Raw genomic sequence first — 17,176 nt, 5'->3', positions numbered from 1 at the left:
CACAAAAATCTGTGCAGACGCACCACCCGCAGAGAAGAATGCGGACCCACGGACGGGGGCCATTAATTCTAATGGCACGCTACCCGCCCTAGAAATTGTAACCGTACTGGGAACCGAGGTTCCCGTGCGGGCTGCGTTTTCAGAAGAAGCACAGGGACTTCTTCCCTGCATGTCTCGGAGCATGGGAGCCCATTCAAATGAATAGGCTCTTGTGTCTGCGCAAAACGCAGACCATTTGAACGCAGATATGTGAACCAGGGGTCATTGCGTTTGAAAAATTGCTGTGCAAATACTGTGTGACATAAAAAGTTGCAGCAACCGCTATTTTATTCTCTAGGGCCTCTGCTATAAACTATTATATAATGTTTGGGGGTTCTAAGTAATTTTCTAGCAAAAAAAATTGATTTTTACATATATGAGAGAAATATCAGAACTGGAAGTGGTTTAATAAAGGAAAAATACTGGAGCAGCCAGAATCTGGAGCAGTAGTGCGTAACAGCCAATCAGCTTCTAGCTTTCACTTTTAGAACAAGTGAAAATTTTGAAGCTAGAAGCTGATTGGTTACTATGCAGATCCTGTCTGCTCCAGTAAATCCCCCCGCCCGTTATGCTTTTACAACACAGTGACTTGAAGCGACGCTCTTGACCAGCATCGATTTGTGGTTTGTGCTCCCCCAGCGTCGTTTTCCCTTGTTCGCCTGCAGCGACCCAACATCACCAAGATGGCGCTGCAGCTCCAGAGACACGGACGCGGAGGATCGGGGAAGTTCGGCCTCTTGTAATCACAACTCTGTGATCCTTCCAAACAGGAGCAGCAGCGGCGCTGTGAGCAGAGCTGGGAGAAGTGCGGCGATCGGGAGCCGGGCACTGCCACAGACAGCCCCGAGCATCCGAGGACGGAGAGGATCCGAGCCCCCCGCACTGCAGTCTGGGGAGAACTTGGCCGGGCGGTGTTGGGGAGGGGGGGAGAACAGTGAAGATGAATCGAAGTTTCAGCAAGTCCCAGACTCTGAGATATGTGGCCAGCAGCGCTGTGGAGGTGAAGAGCAAGGTGAGTGAGGGAGGGGAGTGTGCTTTGTTTGGGGCTCCTAGTCGGATGTCCCCCCATCCTGTCCTCCTACACACCCCCTCTGTCCACAGCCCTGCATGGGAATGAATGGAGATCTCCATGGATGGGAGACGTCCTGTGCTGCTGGATCACATACACATCCATCTCTTTTGTTTCTTGGGGAATGTTAAGAATTCCTCGTTCACATCCATGGAGCTGGGAACCTTCTCCTCTCCATCTGTACAGGACTGCTGGCTGGGGACCTGGGGTGTCATCTACAGCGTGGTGATCACACCTGACAGGTCACCAGTATACAGCACTTCATTTCTCTTTATATACCAGATGATCAGCTGCAACCTAGTATAGGATGGATCAGTACCAGGGCTCATGTACTCTCCATGGATCTGTTCATGTGTCAGAAAATGGATCGGTACCAGGGCTCATCTACTGTCCATGTATCTGTCCATATGTCAGAAAATGGATCGGTACCAGGGCCCATCTACTGTCCATGTATGTGTTCATATGTCAGAAAATGGATCGGTACCAGGGCCCATCTACTGTCCATGTATGTGTTCATATGTCAGAAAATGGATTGGTACCAGGGCCCATCTACTGTCCATGTATGTGTTCATATGTCAGAAAATGGATCAGTACCAGGGCTCATCTACTGTCCATGTATCTCTTTATATGTCAGAAAATGCATCAATACCAGGGCTTATCTACTGTTCATGTATGTGTTCATATGTCAGAAAAAGGATCAGTACCAGGACTCATCTACTCTCCATGTATATGTTTATATGTCAGAAAATGGATCAGTACCAGGGCTCATGTACTCTCCATGTATCTGTTTATATGTCAGAAAATGGATCAGTACCAGGACTCATGTACTCTCCATGTATGTGTTCATATGTCAGAAAAAGGATCAGTACCAGGGCTCATCTACCCTCCATGTATGTGTTTATGTCTGAAAATGGATCAGTACCAGGGCTCATCTACTCTCCATGTATCTGTTTATATGTCAGAAAATGGATCAGTACCAGGGCTCATGTACTCTCCATGTATCTGTTTATATGTCAGAAAATGGATCAGTACCAGGGCTCATCTACTCTCCATGTATCTGTTTATATGTCAGAAAATGGATCAGTACCAGGGCTCATCTACTTACAACTGTCCTTATAAAATTCTGCTGTAACATAAAATGTATCATTTCATAGGCTGATCTGAGAACTGTCCCTGTACATTATGTATTCATATGTAACATAAAATGTATCCTTACCAAGGCTGATCTCCTTACAACTGTCCTTCTAATATTCAGCTGTAACATAAAATGTATCATTACCAGGGCTGATCTCTGTCCATCTGCTATTCATCGGCAACACAGTATAAAATGTATCATTGCCTAAGTTGATCTCAATTTAGGGCCGCTTCACACTTGAATTGCACAGGAACCCAGTCCGCTCATTTCAATTTTGAAATCTTGGGTAAAAATAAGTAGTTGAGCCACCTTTTAACACCCCCCCTTAAGGTGCAAAGGCAGCTGGATGGAGATATACCCTTTCTACGATCACAGCAAAAATTATACTCAGCGAACAGTACCTCCAATGAACACGACCTATTCAAGTAAATGCAACCGGTTGCAGCACAGTGGCTCAGGCTTTATGGGGTTAATACAGCCATTGTGGAGGTGATATACAACCTCCTCACCACTTGTCAAAGGCCTCTAAAAAGTGATCCAGCAGCAGGTTGCTGTTCAGAGGGCTGGCAAGGTCTGCTACATGTATAAATTTAGCCTAATTGTCCATTTAGTATTCCACCATATCCTAATACAAAATGTATCGTTGAATGGGCTGATCACCTTGTAAGTGTCTATCTAGTATTCAGCAACATAATACAAAATGTATCCTTGTCTATGCTGATCTCCTTATAACTGCCCATGTAGCATTCAGTAATATCATAATACAAAATATACCCTTGCCTGGGCTGATTACCTTATAACTGCCCATCTAGTATTCAGCCATAACATAATACAGAATGTACCCTTGCCTGCGCTGATTACCTTATAACTGCCTATCTAGCATTCAGCCATAACATAATACAGAATGTATCCTTGCCTGGGCTGATTACCTTATAACTGCCCATCTAGTATTCAGCCATAACATAATACAGAATGTACCCTTGCCTGGGCTGATTGCCTTATAACTGCCCATCTAGCATTCAGCCACAACATAATACAGAATGTATCCTTGCCTGGGCTGATTACCCTATAACTGTCTATCTAGCATTCAGCCACAACATAATACAGAATGTACCCTTGCCTGGGCTGATTACCCTATAACTGTCTATCTAGCATTCAGCCACAACATAATACAAAATGTATCCTTGCCTGGGCTGATTACCTTATAACTGTCTATCTAGCATTCAGCCATAACATAATACAAAATGTATCCTTGCCTAGGCTGATTACCTTATAACTGTCTATCTAGCATTCAGCCATAACATAATACAAAATGTATCCTTGCCTAGGCTGATTACCTTATAACTGTCTATCTAGCATTCAGCCATAACATAATACAAAATGTATCCTTGCCTAGGCTGATTACCTTATAACTGTCTATCTAGCATTCAGCCATAACATAATACAAAATGTATCCTTGCCTAGGCTGATTACCTTATAACTGTCTATCTAGCATTCAGCCATAACATAATACAAAATGTATCCTTGCCTAGGCTGATTACCTTATAACTGTCTATCTAGCATTCAGCCATAACATAATACAAAATGTATCCTTGCCTGGGCTGATTACCTTATAACTATCTAGTATTCTGCTATAATATAAAATGTATCCTTGTCTATGCTGATCTCCTTATAACTGCCCATCTAGTATTTGTCTGTAACACAATACAAAATGTATCCTTGCCTGGGCTGATCTCCTTTTCTGCTTAGCTTTCCTAGCTGTCTGTACTGGATGTGATCGGTGACAGCTCAGGTAGGATGTAAATCCATACAAGCTGCTGTATGTTTACAAATGGAGAGCCGTGCAGCTTGGCATTGGTGTGGCTGATTGTCAGGGGTGTAGAGAACATCACCGTCATGGTCAGTCCAGGCACAGTCTAGCTGTGGATGATGTGTTTTCATGGAGTCGGCGCTCTAACAATGTCTGGATTTAACAGCATGCACATGTTGTGGTGTGGAGATGCCTACTATAGGCTGTCCGCTGAAAACACTTGGAAGGAAGAGTAGGGAGAGGAAGGCTTTGCGCATACTGCTGGGGCCCTATGTTAGTACAGGCACTCTGACAGTTGTGCTGATTATATAGTGGGATTTACTGAAGTGCAGCAGCCTCGTTCCACACCTCTGTGAGTCAGTGCAGGTTCTGTGTGTACTCATCAATTAAGCTTTCATCTCTTGCCTTGTTTCGACTTGCAGCAAGGAGCCCTGAGCTGTTTTCTAGGCTCTGGCTTTCTTTATTGGTGAGGCAGAGTGATGTTTCCCATCATTAAATTGCTGTGCGTGATAGGACAGGCGTGACATCACGCACTGCAAATCATACTAAATTTCTGAGGTTTTTTTCTAAGTTGATGAAAGATTGCATACTCAGTATACCAATGAGTTTATATTGTACTTGGTGCAAGTAAACAAAGTGATTTGTTCAGCTTGCCTATAGGAAGGCTGTAATTATTACAGGTAGCACCAACTATTTATGTGCTGTATATTCACATTTATCCCTGCCTCAAGGAGCACACAATCTAAAACTGTCTCCAAACTGATTCAAATTTGATCTGTGTTTGGGTTCCCCCGCAGCTGCTGATTGGTATATTCTTACAGCGACGTCATGCAGTGGCCCTGCGGGGGGATTTCTCCATCTACCTTGTTTGGTGGATGGAGCCATTTGATAATCTGGCTATACATGGTTCGAAATCCGGCTGGTTTAGCAGGGACCGGCTGAATTTTGACCCATTTATGGGCAGGCTGATTGTACCCAAGTTGATCTATCGATTGACTTGGGTACAACCAGCCTGTTGGAATTTTCTGCATGTGATTACTGCCAGCGGCTTTAGCCGGCAGAAGACAATATCGCTGTGGGAGGTATTCTGTTATCAACACTGACTGTGTTGCTGGGGGAATCAAGCAATTTTTTTTCACCCTTGGTGAAAGGAAAGAAAATCAATTAACCTATGGATTGCTTTGTTTTTTCTTTGTTGAGCCCATTGGCTGAATGAAAAAAAAAACTAATGGTGTATCTCCTAGATTGTAAGCTGTAACGAGCAGGGCCCTCTGTTTCCTCTTGTACCAAATTGTATTGTAGCTGTAATGTCTACATTCATTTTGTAAAGCGCTGCACAAACTGTTGGTGCTATATAAATCCTGTATAATAATAATAGTTAACTTTAGTTTCCCATCTCGCATGCACTAGGATCAATTGAAATAAGAGTCATTCTGCACAAGCACAGGGAGAACATGGCAGTAGGAAACCCATGCAAGCGCAGAGAGTGTATGCACACTCCATGCAAATAGTGTCCTGACTGGGAACCTGGGGGGGATCCTGTTGCTGCAAGGCAGAAATGACACCCACTAAGCCACTGTGCTGTCATTAGCAGGGGTGGACTGACCATTTGGAAACTCGGGCACTGCCCAAGGGCCCGGGGTCAATAGGGGGCCCCATGAGATGCCCCTTGTACCTTTTTCATAGGATTTTTTTTAGTTTGGGCAAGGACACGGGCCCCATGATCCCCTATTGCCTGGGGGCCCCATGAGTTGTCAGTCCGCCTCTGGTCATTAGAGTATTGGTGACTTCTGAAAATGCTAGTTCTCAGGCTGACTCTGGCTTCAGTGCTTATGAGTCACTGTACCAGAACAATTTTGCAGCAAGTGAAGGCAGAAATCCTGATATCTTGTTTTGTTTAATTTGTTGTGCTATTGCACATTAAATTAAAAAATCATAAACCTTATAATCACAATAAAATATAAAAATCATGAGCCCTGGACTCAATACATCTCTCCTGTGGACTTTGGCTAGGTTCAAACCTATGCAGTTTGCGTTTGATCCATTTCTGCTGTGCGTTTTTGCCACATTTTTGATGCGTTTTGCAGTTTAATTTTTTTTTTTTTACTTGTTGCTGGGCAGATTAAAACGCATCAAAAACATGTAAAAAAAGACATACAAAATGCAGTACATGCTTTTCCACAGCGTCTCCATTGAAGTCTATGCAACCAAAAACTCAATGTTTTGCTTTTAAAAAAGTCCCTGACCCTTTCCAAAAAACGCTCCGTGTGAAAACGCAGAGATGTGAACGTGTCCCACAGGAAATCATGTTAAATGGACTGTAGTGCGTTTTTGCAAAAGGGTGCAGAAAACGCATAGGTGTGAACCTAGTGTGAGAGTGGACAGATTTACCTACTAGGCCACTGGGACACCTTTCCCTCTATTTCTCTTCTTTCCCTTTTCTTCTTCTCTTTCCATCTTTTAAGAATATGAGAATCATACTTCTTCATTTTGTTGCTCATAAAGAGAAGGAAATACGTATTTGATCCCCTGCTGATTTTGAATGTTTGCCAACTCACAAAGAAATGATCAGTCTAAAAATCGAATGGTAGGTGTATTGTAACACTTCAGCTCCCTCCACAGATTTTCAAGCGGATTAAGATCTGGAGACTGGCTAGGCCACTCCAGGACCTTAAAGTGCTTCTTCTTGAGCCACTCCTTTGTTGCCTTGGCCGTGTGTTTTGGGTCATTGTCATGCTGGAACACCCATCCACGACCCATTTTCAATGCACTGGCTGAGGGAAGAAGGTTCTCACCCAAGATTTGACGGTACATTGCCCCGTCCATCATCCCTTTGATGCGGTGCAGTTGTCCTGTCCCCTTAGCAGAAAAACACCCCCAAAGCAGATTGTTTCCACCACGTTTGACAGTTGGGATGGTGTTCTTGGGGTCATAGGCAGCATTCCTCCTCCTCCAAACACGCCGAGTTGAGTTGATGCCAAAGAGCTCGATTTTGGTCTCATCTGACCACAACACTTTCAAGCAGTCCTCCTCTGCATCATTCAGATGTTCAGTGGCAAACTTCAGACTGGCCTGGACATGTGCTTTCTTGAGCAAAGGAACCTTGCGGGCACTGCAGGATTTCAATCTTAGCGTAGTGTGTTACCAATTGTTTTCTTGGTGACTGTGGTCCCAGCTGCCTGGCAATCATTGACAAGATCCTCACGTGTAGTTCTGGGATGATTCCTCACTGTTCTCATGATCATTGACACTCCACGAGGTGAGATCTTGCATGGTGCACCAGACCTAGGGAGACTGACAGTTGTTTTGTGTTTCTTCCATTTGATAATGATTGCACCAACTGTTGTCACCTCCTCACCAAGCTGCTTGGCGATAGTTTGATAGCACAGTCCAGCCTTGTGTAGGTCTACAATCTTGTCCCTGACATCCTTGGACAGCTCTTTGGTCTTTGCCATGGTGGAGAGTTTGGAATCTGATTGTTTGATTGCTCCTGTGGACAGGTGTCTTTTATATAGGTAACAAAATGAGATTAGCAGCACGCCCTTTAAGAGACTGCTTCTAATCTCAGCTTGTTACCTGTATGAAATGCACCTGGTAGCCAGAAATCCTGCTGAATGATAAGGAATCAAATACTTATTTCCCTCATGAACATGCAAATCAGTGCATCATTTGTTAGACATACATTTCTTTTTAATTTTTTGTTGCTATTCTGTCTCTGTGTTACAATACACCTACCATTAAATTTTTAGACTGATCATTTCTTTGTGAGTGGGCAAACATTCAAAATCAGCAGGGGATCAAATACTTATTTCCTTCACTGTATAGCCCTGCTAGGTTTTGATTGTTTTAGTGGATTTCTGGCATGTGCTGTATGACAGATGCTCCCGCTAATGTGTTGTTTGACCTGTTCACAAGGTGCATTCTCTAAGAACAAATTTGTTGTCGATATTTGTATACTGCACCCCTCTCCCTATACTTGGGAGATGTTTATTCCTGTTTTTCTATATATTTTTGTTCTATTTATATCTCTAACATACAGTGGGGCAAAAAAGTTTGTCAGCCAGCAATTGTGCAAGTTCTCCCACTTAAAAAGATGAGAGAGGCCTGTAATTGGCATCATAGGTAGACCTCAACCATGAGAGACAAAATGAGAAAAAAAATCCAGACAATCACATTGGCTGATTTGGAAAGAATTTATTTGCAAATTATGGTGGAAAATAAGTATTTGGTCAATATCAAAAGTTCATCTCAATACTTTGTTATATATCCTTTGTTGGCAATGACAGAGGTCAAACGTTTCCTGTAAGTCTTCACAAGGTTGGCACACACTGTTGCTGGTATGTTGGCCCATTCCTCCATGCAGATCTCCTCTAGAGCAGTGATGTTTTGGGGCTGTCGCTGGGCAACACGGACTTTCAACTTCCTCCAAAGGTTTTCTATGGGGTTGAGATCTGGAGACTGGCTAGGCCACTCCAGGACCTTGAAAGGCGGTTGTGCAGAGAAGGATGACACAAATTTAAATGGTAAATATGGGCCAACAACGAGTCAAGAGACACTTGGCAGTCAGCGCTATAAGCAGTGGCAAGGTGTGCTTTCTTTCAGTGGGAAATTGATGGAGACAGTGGGAGAGAGCTGTATAGTGAATGTAAATGCAAATGCTTTTTTTATCTGACTGTCATGGCCCCACTAAAACCCATCCATGGAGCACCTAGGGGGTCTATGGACCCCAGGTTAATAACCCCTGCTTCAGGATAAACAGTATACATCATCCACCCCTTCAGACTGTGTGGACTCATGCACCAGTGCCATCTATCAGGTTTATTCTGTGTAACGAGCCCTTTAAGTGATGTCCAATTATCTGCAACTGGTATTCTAGCAATTTCTTCCTCAACTGCTTAGCACATATCGTACATTCATTTCATTCATAGATTACTAAGATGCTTGGCCTCCAGTGCTGACAATGAGGAAAAACCTGATGACTGCGTTTAGTTTTCTGACAAAGTGATGCTCGGCATGTGCACGGTTTTAGATTCTATTGCACGTACATTATCTCCCAGAAGTGAGTCCAACCCTCACATTTTTGTAAAGATTTTATTATATCTTTTCATGTGTCAACGCTGAAGAAATGACACTTTGCTACAATGTGACGTAGTGAGTGTACAGCTTGTATAACAGTGTAAATTTGCTGTCCCCTCAAAATAACTCAACACAGCCATTAATGTCTAAACTGTTGGCAACAAAAATGAGTACACCCCTAAGTGAAAACGTCTAAATTGGGCCCAAAGTGTCAATATTTTGTGCGGCCACCATTTTTTTCCAGCACTGCCTTAACCCTCTTGGGCATGGAGTTCACCAGAGCTTCACAGGTTGCCACTAGAGTCCTCTTCCACTCCTCCATGACGACATCACGGAGCTGCTGGATGTTGGAGACCTTGCGCTCCTCCACCTTCCATTTGAGGATGCCCCACAGATGCTCAATAGGGTTTAGGTCTGGAGACATGCTTGGCCAGTCCATCACCTTTACACTCAGCTTCTTTATCAAGGCAGTGGTCATCTTTGAGGTGTGTTTAGGGTTGTTATCATGTTAGAATACTGTCCTGCGGCCCAGTCTCCGAAGGGAGGGGATCATGCTCTGATTCAGTATGTCACAGTACATGTTGGCATTCATGGTTCCCTCAATGAACTGTAGCTCCCCAGTGCCGGCAGCACTCATGCAGCCCCAGACCATGACACTCCCTCCACCATGCTAGACTGTAGGCAAGGCACACTTGTCTTTGTACTCCTCACCTGATTACTGCCACACACACTTGACACCATCTGAACTAAATAAGTTTATCTTGGTCTCATCAGACCACAGGACATGGTTCCAGTAATCATCTCCTTAGTCTGCTTGTCTTCAGCAAACTGTTTGTGGGCTTTCTTGTGCATCATCTTTAGAAGAGGCTTCCTTCTGGGATGACAGCCATGCAGACCAATTTGATGCAGTGTGCGGCGTATGGTCTGAACACTGACAGGCTGACCACCAACCCCTTCAACCTCTGCAGCAATGCTGGCAGAACTCATACGTCTATTTCCCAAAGACAACCTCTGGATATTACGCTGAGCACATGCACTCAACTTCTGTTGTTTACCATGGTGAGGCCTGTTCTGAGTGGAACCTGTCCTGTTAAACCACTGTATGGTCTTGGCCACCATGCTGCAGCTCAGTTTCAGGGTCTTGGAAATCTTATAACCCAGGCCATCTTTATGTAGAGCAAAAATTCTTTTTTTCATATCCTCAGAGAGTTCTTTGCCATGAGGTGCCATGTTGAACTTCCAGTGACCAGTATGAGAGAGTGAGAGCGATAACGCCAAATTTAATACACCTGCTCCCCATGCATACCTGAGACCTTGTAACACTAACAAGTCACATGACACCACGGAGGGAAAGTGGCTAATTGGGCCCAACTTGGACATTTTCACTTAGGGGTGTACTCACTTTTGTTGCCAGCGGTTTAGACATTAATGGCTGTGTGTTGAGTTATTTTGAGGGGACAGCAAATTTACACTGTTATACAAGATGTACACTCACTACGTCACATTGTAGCAAAGTGGCATTTCTTCAGTGTTGTCACATGAATTACAAAAATGTGAGGGTGGACTCACTTCTATTTATTTTAAATATTTTGGCCAGAGGGACAAGAGCATGAGTGCTAAAGGTTGCCCATCCCTATTTTGGAGAGTGTTTGTTTTGATCTGTGTGCCGTAAACACTTCCATATTGTTCTACTCAGAGTCTGTTCAGCAGCAAGGCTGAATCTACTGCCATGTGACGGATCACGTACAACTCTGCTCTTCCAGGATGCAAATCAATTCTTAGAAAGCAGCTGATAGGGCAATTATAGTCTTTATTTCCATATATATGTGTATCCTTGTAACCATCTTATTATGAATACTTTGAGCAGTCACTGTAAGGCCTCATTCACATTATTATTATACAGGATTTATATAGTGCCAACAGTTTGCTCAGCGCTTTACAATATAACGGGAGACAATACAGCAACAATACAGTTCAATACAAGAGGGATTTGATGGCCCTGCTCCTTGGAGCTTACAATCTAGGAGGGAGGGGCTAGTGGTACAAAAGGTAGTAACTGTGGGGGATGTACTGGTTGGAAGAGTAGAAGATTCCAGTATTAGCTGAGGGCAGGATAGGCTTCCCTGAAGAGAGAGGTTTTCAGAGCTCGCCTAAAAGTGAGCAGAGTAGGCGATAGTCTGATAAATTGGGCTAGAAAGTTCGAGAGGATGGGGGAAGCTCTGGAAAAGTCCTGGAGACGAGCATGGGAGGAAGAGACGAGGGAGCTAGAGAGCAGGAGGTCGTGCGAGGAGCAGAGGGTACGGTTTGGGTGATATTTAGAGACAAGATCGGTGATGTAATTTGGGGCAGAGTTATAAATGGCTTTATACGTTATTGTTAGTGTTTTGAATTGTGTCCGTTGGGCAATGGGAAGCCAGTGGAGGGATTGGCAGAGAGGAGTGGCAGATACAGAATGGTTAGTAAGGTGGTGCTGAGGCCTGTACACCATGAATGGGTCATTTGCTTATGCAGAATGAGCTGCTGAGTGCTGCATGGAGGCAGCCTGTGCAAATGTCTGGGTACACAGCAGCTGCACAGACACAGCCACTCATCCTAATTTGCTTTGTTTCTGTGCTTCAGGACCCAGCAACGTGCTTCAGCACCTCCTGCGCATGCATGGATTTCTGCGCAAAGTGCAAAGACGGGACAGTGAAGGAAGTTGGGGAACTCTCTTTCTATTTGCATACATAAGCACACCTTGGCACATGCATAGATGCACCATGGTGCGCTGCCAGATCCCAAAGACCTGGCAGAGCACTTCGATGCATCTGTGCTTGCTCTGGACTATCAAAAATGGCAACACCAGTGGAAGGGGCAGAGCTATGATCAAGGAGACTGACGTTCCACTTTATTGTTTCTGAAACTTTTCTATGTTTAAATATATTTCAATGCGTGGGCATCTATATTTGTTCAGTACTCATGGAGGATCTGATTCCTGTTTATTAATGCTGCGTAATGATCATGCTCCACTGTTCTTCATTCTTATTGAAAATATATAGTTCAAGTCTTATATGATTTAAAAAATAGACTTTCCTGTAAGTTTCTTACTATAACAATGTCTGGCAAAAGGAGATTTTAGAAATCTGTATATGAAATGCAATAATCAAAATATGGAACAGAAAACCCAACATAAAAGCATAATTGCAGGTAAAAGTTTCTTTATTTTGAAAGGAGTATGGAAGGGATTGAACCTCTGCCAGGTTCTATTTACAGTGACAGGGCCCAATAAATAGAATGTGATGGAGAATCATTCAAACAGGTACACAGAACACTTTTTTGCTCAGTAGAATAAGGAAATGTGAGTTTTCATGCTACCTGCTGCTCCCTTCCCTTGCATGTCCTGATGTCCTAGAAATAAAAAGAAATTGGACTCGGGGAGAACATTGAGAAAAATTACAGACTTTAGCCGTTCACCGCTCAGTTTAAAGTGGAGTTCCTGCTTTCATAAACTAGCCTTAAAATTGTCCCCTCCCTCCCAACACCTATGCTATGTAACCTATTTTACAAAGATTTACTGTATATACTTACCTATTTTCAGGTCCTTCCAACCCAGTCACATGACAAGGATGTTGAATTCATATCGCCCAATGCCTGGGATATGTAGTTCCGGGTGTCGGGTAGGTAGTTTTATTTTAGCCTTGCCTGTCAGGTGGAAGCATTCAGGTGGCAGCGCTGCTGCCGATTGCTTACACACAGTGCCAGCCTCTCCAGCCCCCCCCATTGAGGTCTCCCGGGGTCCGCTTGCCCATCTGCGGGCCTGGGACCGGCTCACCACCGTCGGCTACAGGGGAGGGAAGAGAGCGGACACGTCTGCTCCCCTTCTTGTCCTAACCTGGAAGTGGTGTTATGATGTCACTTCCGGGTCCCTGTTGAGAGATTCGCAGCCATGGAGGCCGGCAAAGAATGTAATGCAGTGTGATGTACACTGCATCACAATCAGGGGAAATACAGGGGACACATCCAGGGTCTTTTAGACCCTGGATGTCTCAATAAAGAGAACCTGTCACCAAAAATCATTACATAGGTTACTTTGTCACATAGGGGAATTTTGCTTTAGATTTACCAAAAACCATATAATATGAGATCACACCTAAACATTACTTTCAATTGTATCCAAATAGACAGGCCCTTGCACTACACAGTTGAAGGTAAATCTAAAGGAAATTGGACAGAAAATTGTATAGTGTATGGCCAGCCTTAGGTCATAAACCTTTCTGCCTGCCTGTCTGCATTTGTGTGCACTGAGCCATGAATTCGCAGCTCAGTATACATTTATGGCACCTCTCTGTGCTGTGACAATATGACTCCCTTGTGCATGCCTGAGAAAGAAATCATCTCAGTCTGGCCATCAAATGGCCAAAGATTCTGAACTTAGAAGAAAGACTAGAGCATGGCAGCGCCCATGACAGACTAGAGCGTTGATTGCACAGCGCTGGCGAGGATCGGTTGTCAAAAAAGGCGCTTTTTGTTTGCAGAGGTTTAATTCTGCATTAACAGTATTAAAGGCAGACACAATAACCAAATTATTCTACCTCTTACACAGTAATATAGAGATTCCCCCTTCCATTATTTATTATAGGTACTTATATAGAACCATCAATTTACGCGGCACTTTACATTCACATCAATCCCTAACCCTCAGGAGATGTACAATCTAAGGTCCCTAACTCACATTCATACATACACATAGGTGGTTGGAATTCGAACCTACGACCCTAGTACTGCCAGGCGGAAGTGCTAACCACTTAGCCACTGTGCTGCCATGCATTGAATACTTGATGTACTTGTTATAAACCCAGGGGCGGACTGACCATTTGGAAACTCAGGCAATGCCCGAGGGCCCGGGAACCAGCAAACACAAATGCTCCTGCGCTTGGGGATGGACTCGATGCAGGCTACAACCACATAAGGAATGTCCTGGAACATGCACACCTTGCTGCCCTCAAATGGACAGGGGAAATCCAAATATACTGAATGAGGAAAGAACAAACAGAGGGCGCACAGGCCTAGTGCATTACCATAAAAAATGTTTAATAAAAAATAAAGTAGGTGTTGTACTCACAAACGACAATATAATCAAGGCACGTCATAAAAGAACAGCTGGATCAACACCGCGCTGAGTAACAGTCCGTAATAGGGAGTATAGACATCCAAAAGGCTGACACGTTTCGAGGACTTGCCTCTTCCTCAGAGCCAACTCTAAAGAACAGCTGGGTCAACACCGCACTGAGTAACAGTCCATAATAGGGAGTATAGACATCCAAAAGGCTGACGCATTTCGAGGACTTGCCTCTTCCTCAGAGGGCCCGGGGTCAGTAGGGGGCCCCATGAGATGTCCCTGGTACCTTTTTCATAGGTTTTTTTGAGTTTGGGCAAGGACACAGGGGCCCCATGATCCCCTATTGCCCGGGGGCCCCATGAGTTGTCAGTACACCCCTGTATAAACCTGTCCAAAACTTGATGTTTGTTGCTAATGCTCAGACTTAGCCAGGTAAAGTCTTAAAAATTGGCTTGTAACTGGACTGTGTTGGCTAGCTTATGGACAAGAAGACAAAACACCTCAGTTAGTAAGTTGTCTCAAAAACCTACCAGTAGTTATTGAAGTTTGGTTAACCCGTTCTGCAAATCTTTCTAAAATATGCCTGCCATCCATGTTACATTAGGCCTTAATACTACAGTGGTTTGGTAACGTGTTCTGTACTAGTATCTTTCTCAGGGACCTGAATGCTGACATGTACTTATTTTCAGCCTTGGGAAGGTAATAAATCTCATATAATAATGATAGGTTTAAAATCATCATCCATTGCTGAGTGCAAAACAGGTTAACATGTTTTATGTGTTTTTTTTATGTTTTGAATGGCATGATCTCTGCAGCAGTGTAGATGATTATCTGCAAACAAGTGTGTTAAGTTCTTTATAAATGGGTTGCTGGCTAAACAAAACAAAATAAAAAATTAACAGATTCCTCCATCTACCCAAATGAGGTGGGTGAAGGAATCTCCCCGGCTGAGACATTATATTCTGACAGCAGGACCCTTTACTGTCAGAATACACTGATCTGCATCTGCAGCCTCTGATCGAAAGACGTTTTCCAATGTTTCTGTTTGACAAAAGTGAAGTCTGAGTGACCTTTGTTGAACAGGGACGGCCACACTCATAATAGTAATTAATCCAGTTCCTGCTGAACCATCCAAATTTCAATCCATCTATGGCCAGCTTTAGTTCTTGGATTCTCTTAAAGTGTTACTAAACCCAGGACCCTGCATTCACTATATATCTGGTCTCACACAGAACATGGAAGTGCAATTATTTTAGTAAATATAAACTGACAAATACCTTTTCTCATCAGAAGTTAGAGCAGTCTTGTGACTTCTATCAGTGTCCAGTCCAGCACTAGCTAAAGCTTGTAGGAGGAGTTTTTTTTCTGCTCTAGGAGGATACAAATCCCCTGACCTCTGTCTGGACAGTGCTGATTGGCCCTGTGCTTATCACATGCACTCTCCCAAGAAAGAAAAAAAAAAAAACCTCTCTAGCAATACAAACCAAACTGAGCATGTGCATGCCTATGGTTCAGTCTGGAGATAAGTGGTGGCCGCTTGAAAAAGGGGAGGAACAGAGAATAAAGGATCAAACGGCCTTTTTACACAGTGCAGAGGATTAACCCCTTAGGTTCCATAGTGAGTATAACGAGAATGCTTTACTGCATATACAGACTGATTTTACTGTTGTGGGTTTAGTAACACTTTAACCCTTTGAGGACCAAGGGACGTATTTGTCCCATGTTTTTAATTGCATGTATCATCTGATTAAGAACTTAAAACTTTTTTTTTTTTTTTTGGTTTGAGTCAAAATTTTAGTTCTTATCAACAAACAACAAATGGATCTAGCTTTTTGCCAATTATTTCATGAAATGGCTTAGTTACAGCAACTGAAGTGTACGAACTTTAAAAACAAAAAAATTGATTCTTTTGGCATTCCAAAATCTTACGGTACTCAAAGGGTTAAAGGATAACTAAATGCTAACTCTTTTTTTTTTTACGTTTTTGGATAGAGTGGAGAGAGATTAGAACTCCTGTCAGTGTCACTACTGTCTGTGCCCCAGTTAAGGGGATTCAACCCTCTCTCTTTGTCCTGTATAGCATTATCGTTGAAAGTAAAAGAAAATCCCAAATTTTGAGTTGGCCCCAGGAAAGCAATATAGGGGAAATGTTGCAATGAGGACATTAGTTCTTGTGGCCATGGGTTCCCTAAGGAATTCCCTTAATTTGCAGGGATTTCCTCTCACTTCCAATTTGGCTGTGGCACAGGAAGTGAAGGAAAATCTCTGCAATGGGACACAGATGGCTAAAAAAAAAAAAAAATCTGACAGAGGTTAGACCCTTCCCTTACTCCATCCAAAATGGGAAAAAAAGTTTTGCCTATAGTTTTACTTTAAGCTGGCCATATACTAGTAGAATTTTGCTTAAAAATGTTTATTTTTGGAATGTCCATTTAATTTTCTAATGGATAATGTCAGTAGCAATTAAAATTTTGAACTACTTTTGGAAAACATTTTGTCACGTCTCGGTTGGCATTATTGAATGTACTGCTGTGATTCTTCATGTGAACGTTGGTTCGAAAATCTACCAGTATATGGCAGGCTTTAGTTTAGGTTGGTTTCATTCTTTGGCGTTTTTAGTGCCGGTTCACAATGATGCAGTGCAAATCTGATGCAGTTTCACAGTGCGATTTCTGCTGTGAGAGGTGTGAATTGAATGCAATTTCTAAGGGGACTGGGCATAGCAAGAAATGAAATTCGCACCACCCCCGTACTAAACTCACGCAGGACCCTTTTTTTCAACTGCATCAAATTCGCACCGCATAAGTGTGAACAGGCCTCATTGGAAATAAGGCTTTTTGACATTGCATGTGAATCTATGTTTTTCTGAATGCATCTGATCTGCATAGAATTCTCAGCAGTGTGAATCGCCATTTAATTGCCCCTTCTAGAAGCATCTTGTGTTTTTTT

The 17,176-nt window shown here is 43.2% G+C and overlaps 1 protein-coding gene across 1 annotated transcript in view; it reads left to right on the top strand.

Annotated features, from left to right (window-relative positions):
• The first annotated feature begins 691 nt into the window (after nucleotides 1-691).
• LOC149458371 (partitioning defective 6 homolog gamma-like) overlaps nucleotides 692-17,176 on the top strand; it is a 171,471-nt gene continuing 154,986 nt past the window's right edge. Inside the window, exon 1 of the mRNA XM_089682226.1 lies at nucleotides 692-1,051. Within this exon, the coding sequence (XP_089538352.1) occupies nucleotides 980-1,051 (72 nt within the window). The 5' untranslated portion in view covers nucleotides 692-979. The remainder of the gene's footprint in view (nucleotides 1,052-17,176) is intronic.

The sequence above is a fragment of the Staurois parvus genome, unplaced genomic scaffold (assembly GCF_062004578.1).
Source record: "Staurois parvus isolate SC_StPar_1 unplaced genomic scaffold, SC_StPar_1.0 ptg000287l, whole genome shotgun sequence".
NCBI classification, from domain to species: Eukaryota; Metazoa; Chordata; class Amphibia; order Anura; family Ranidae; genus Staurois; species Staurois parvus.
Note: the sequence above shows the minus strand (reverse complement) of the source record. Positions and strands in the feature narration are given on the sequence as shown.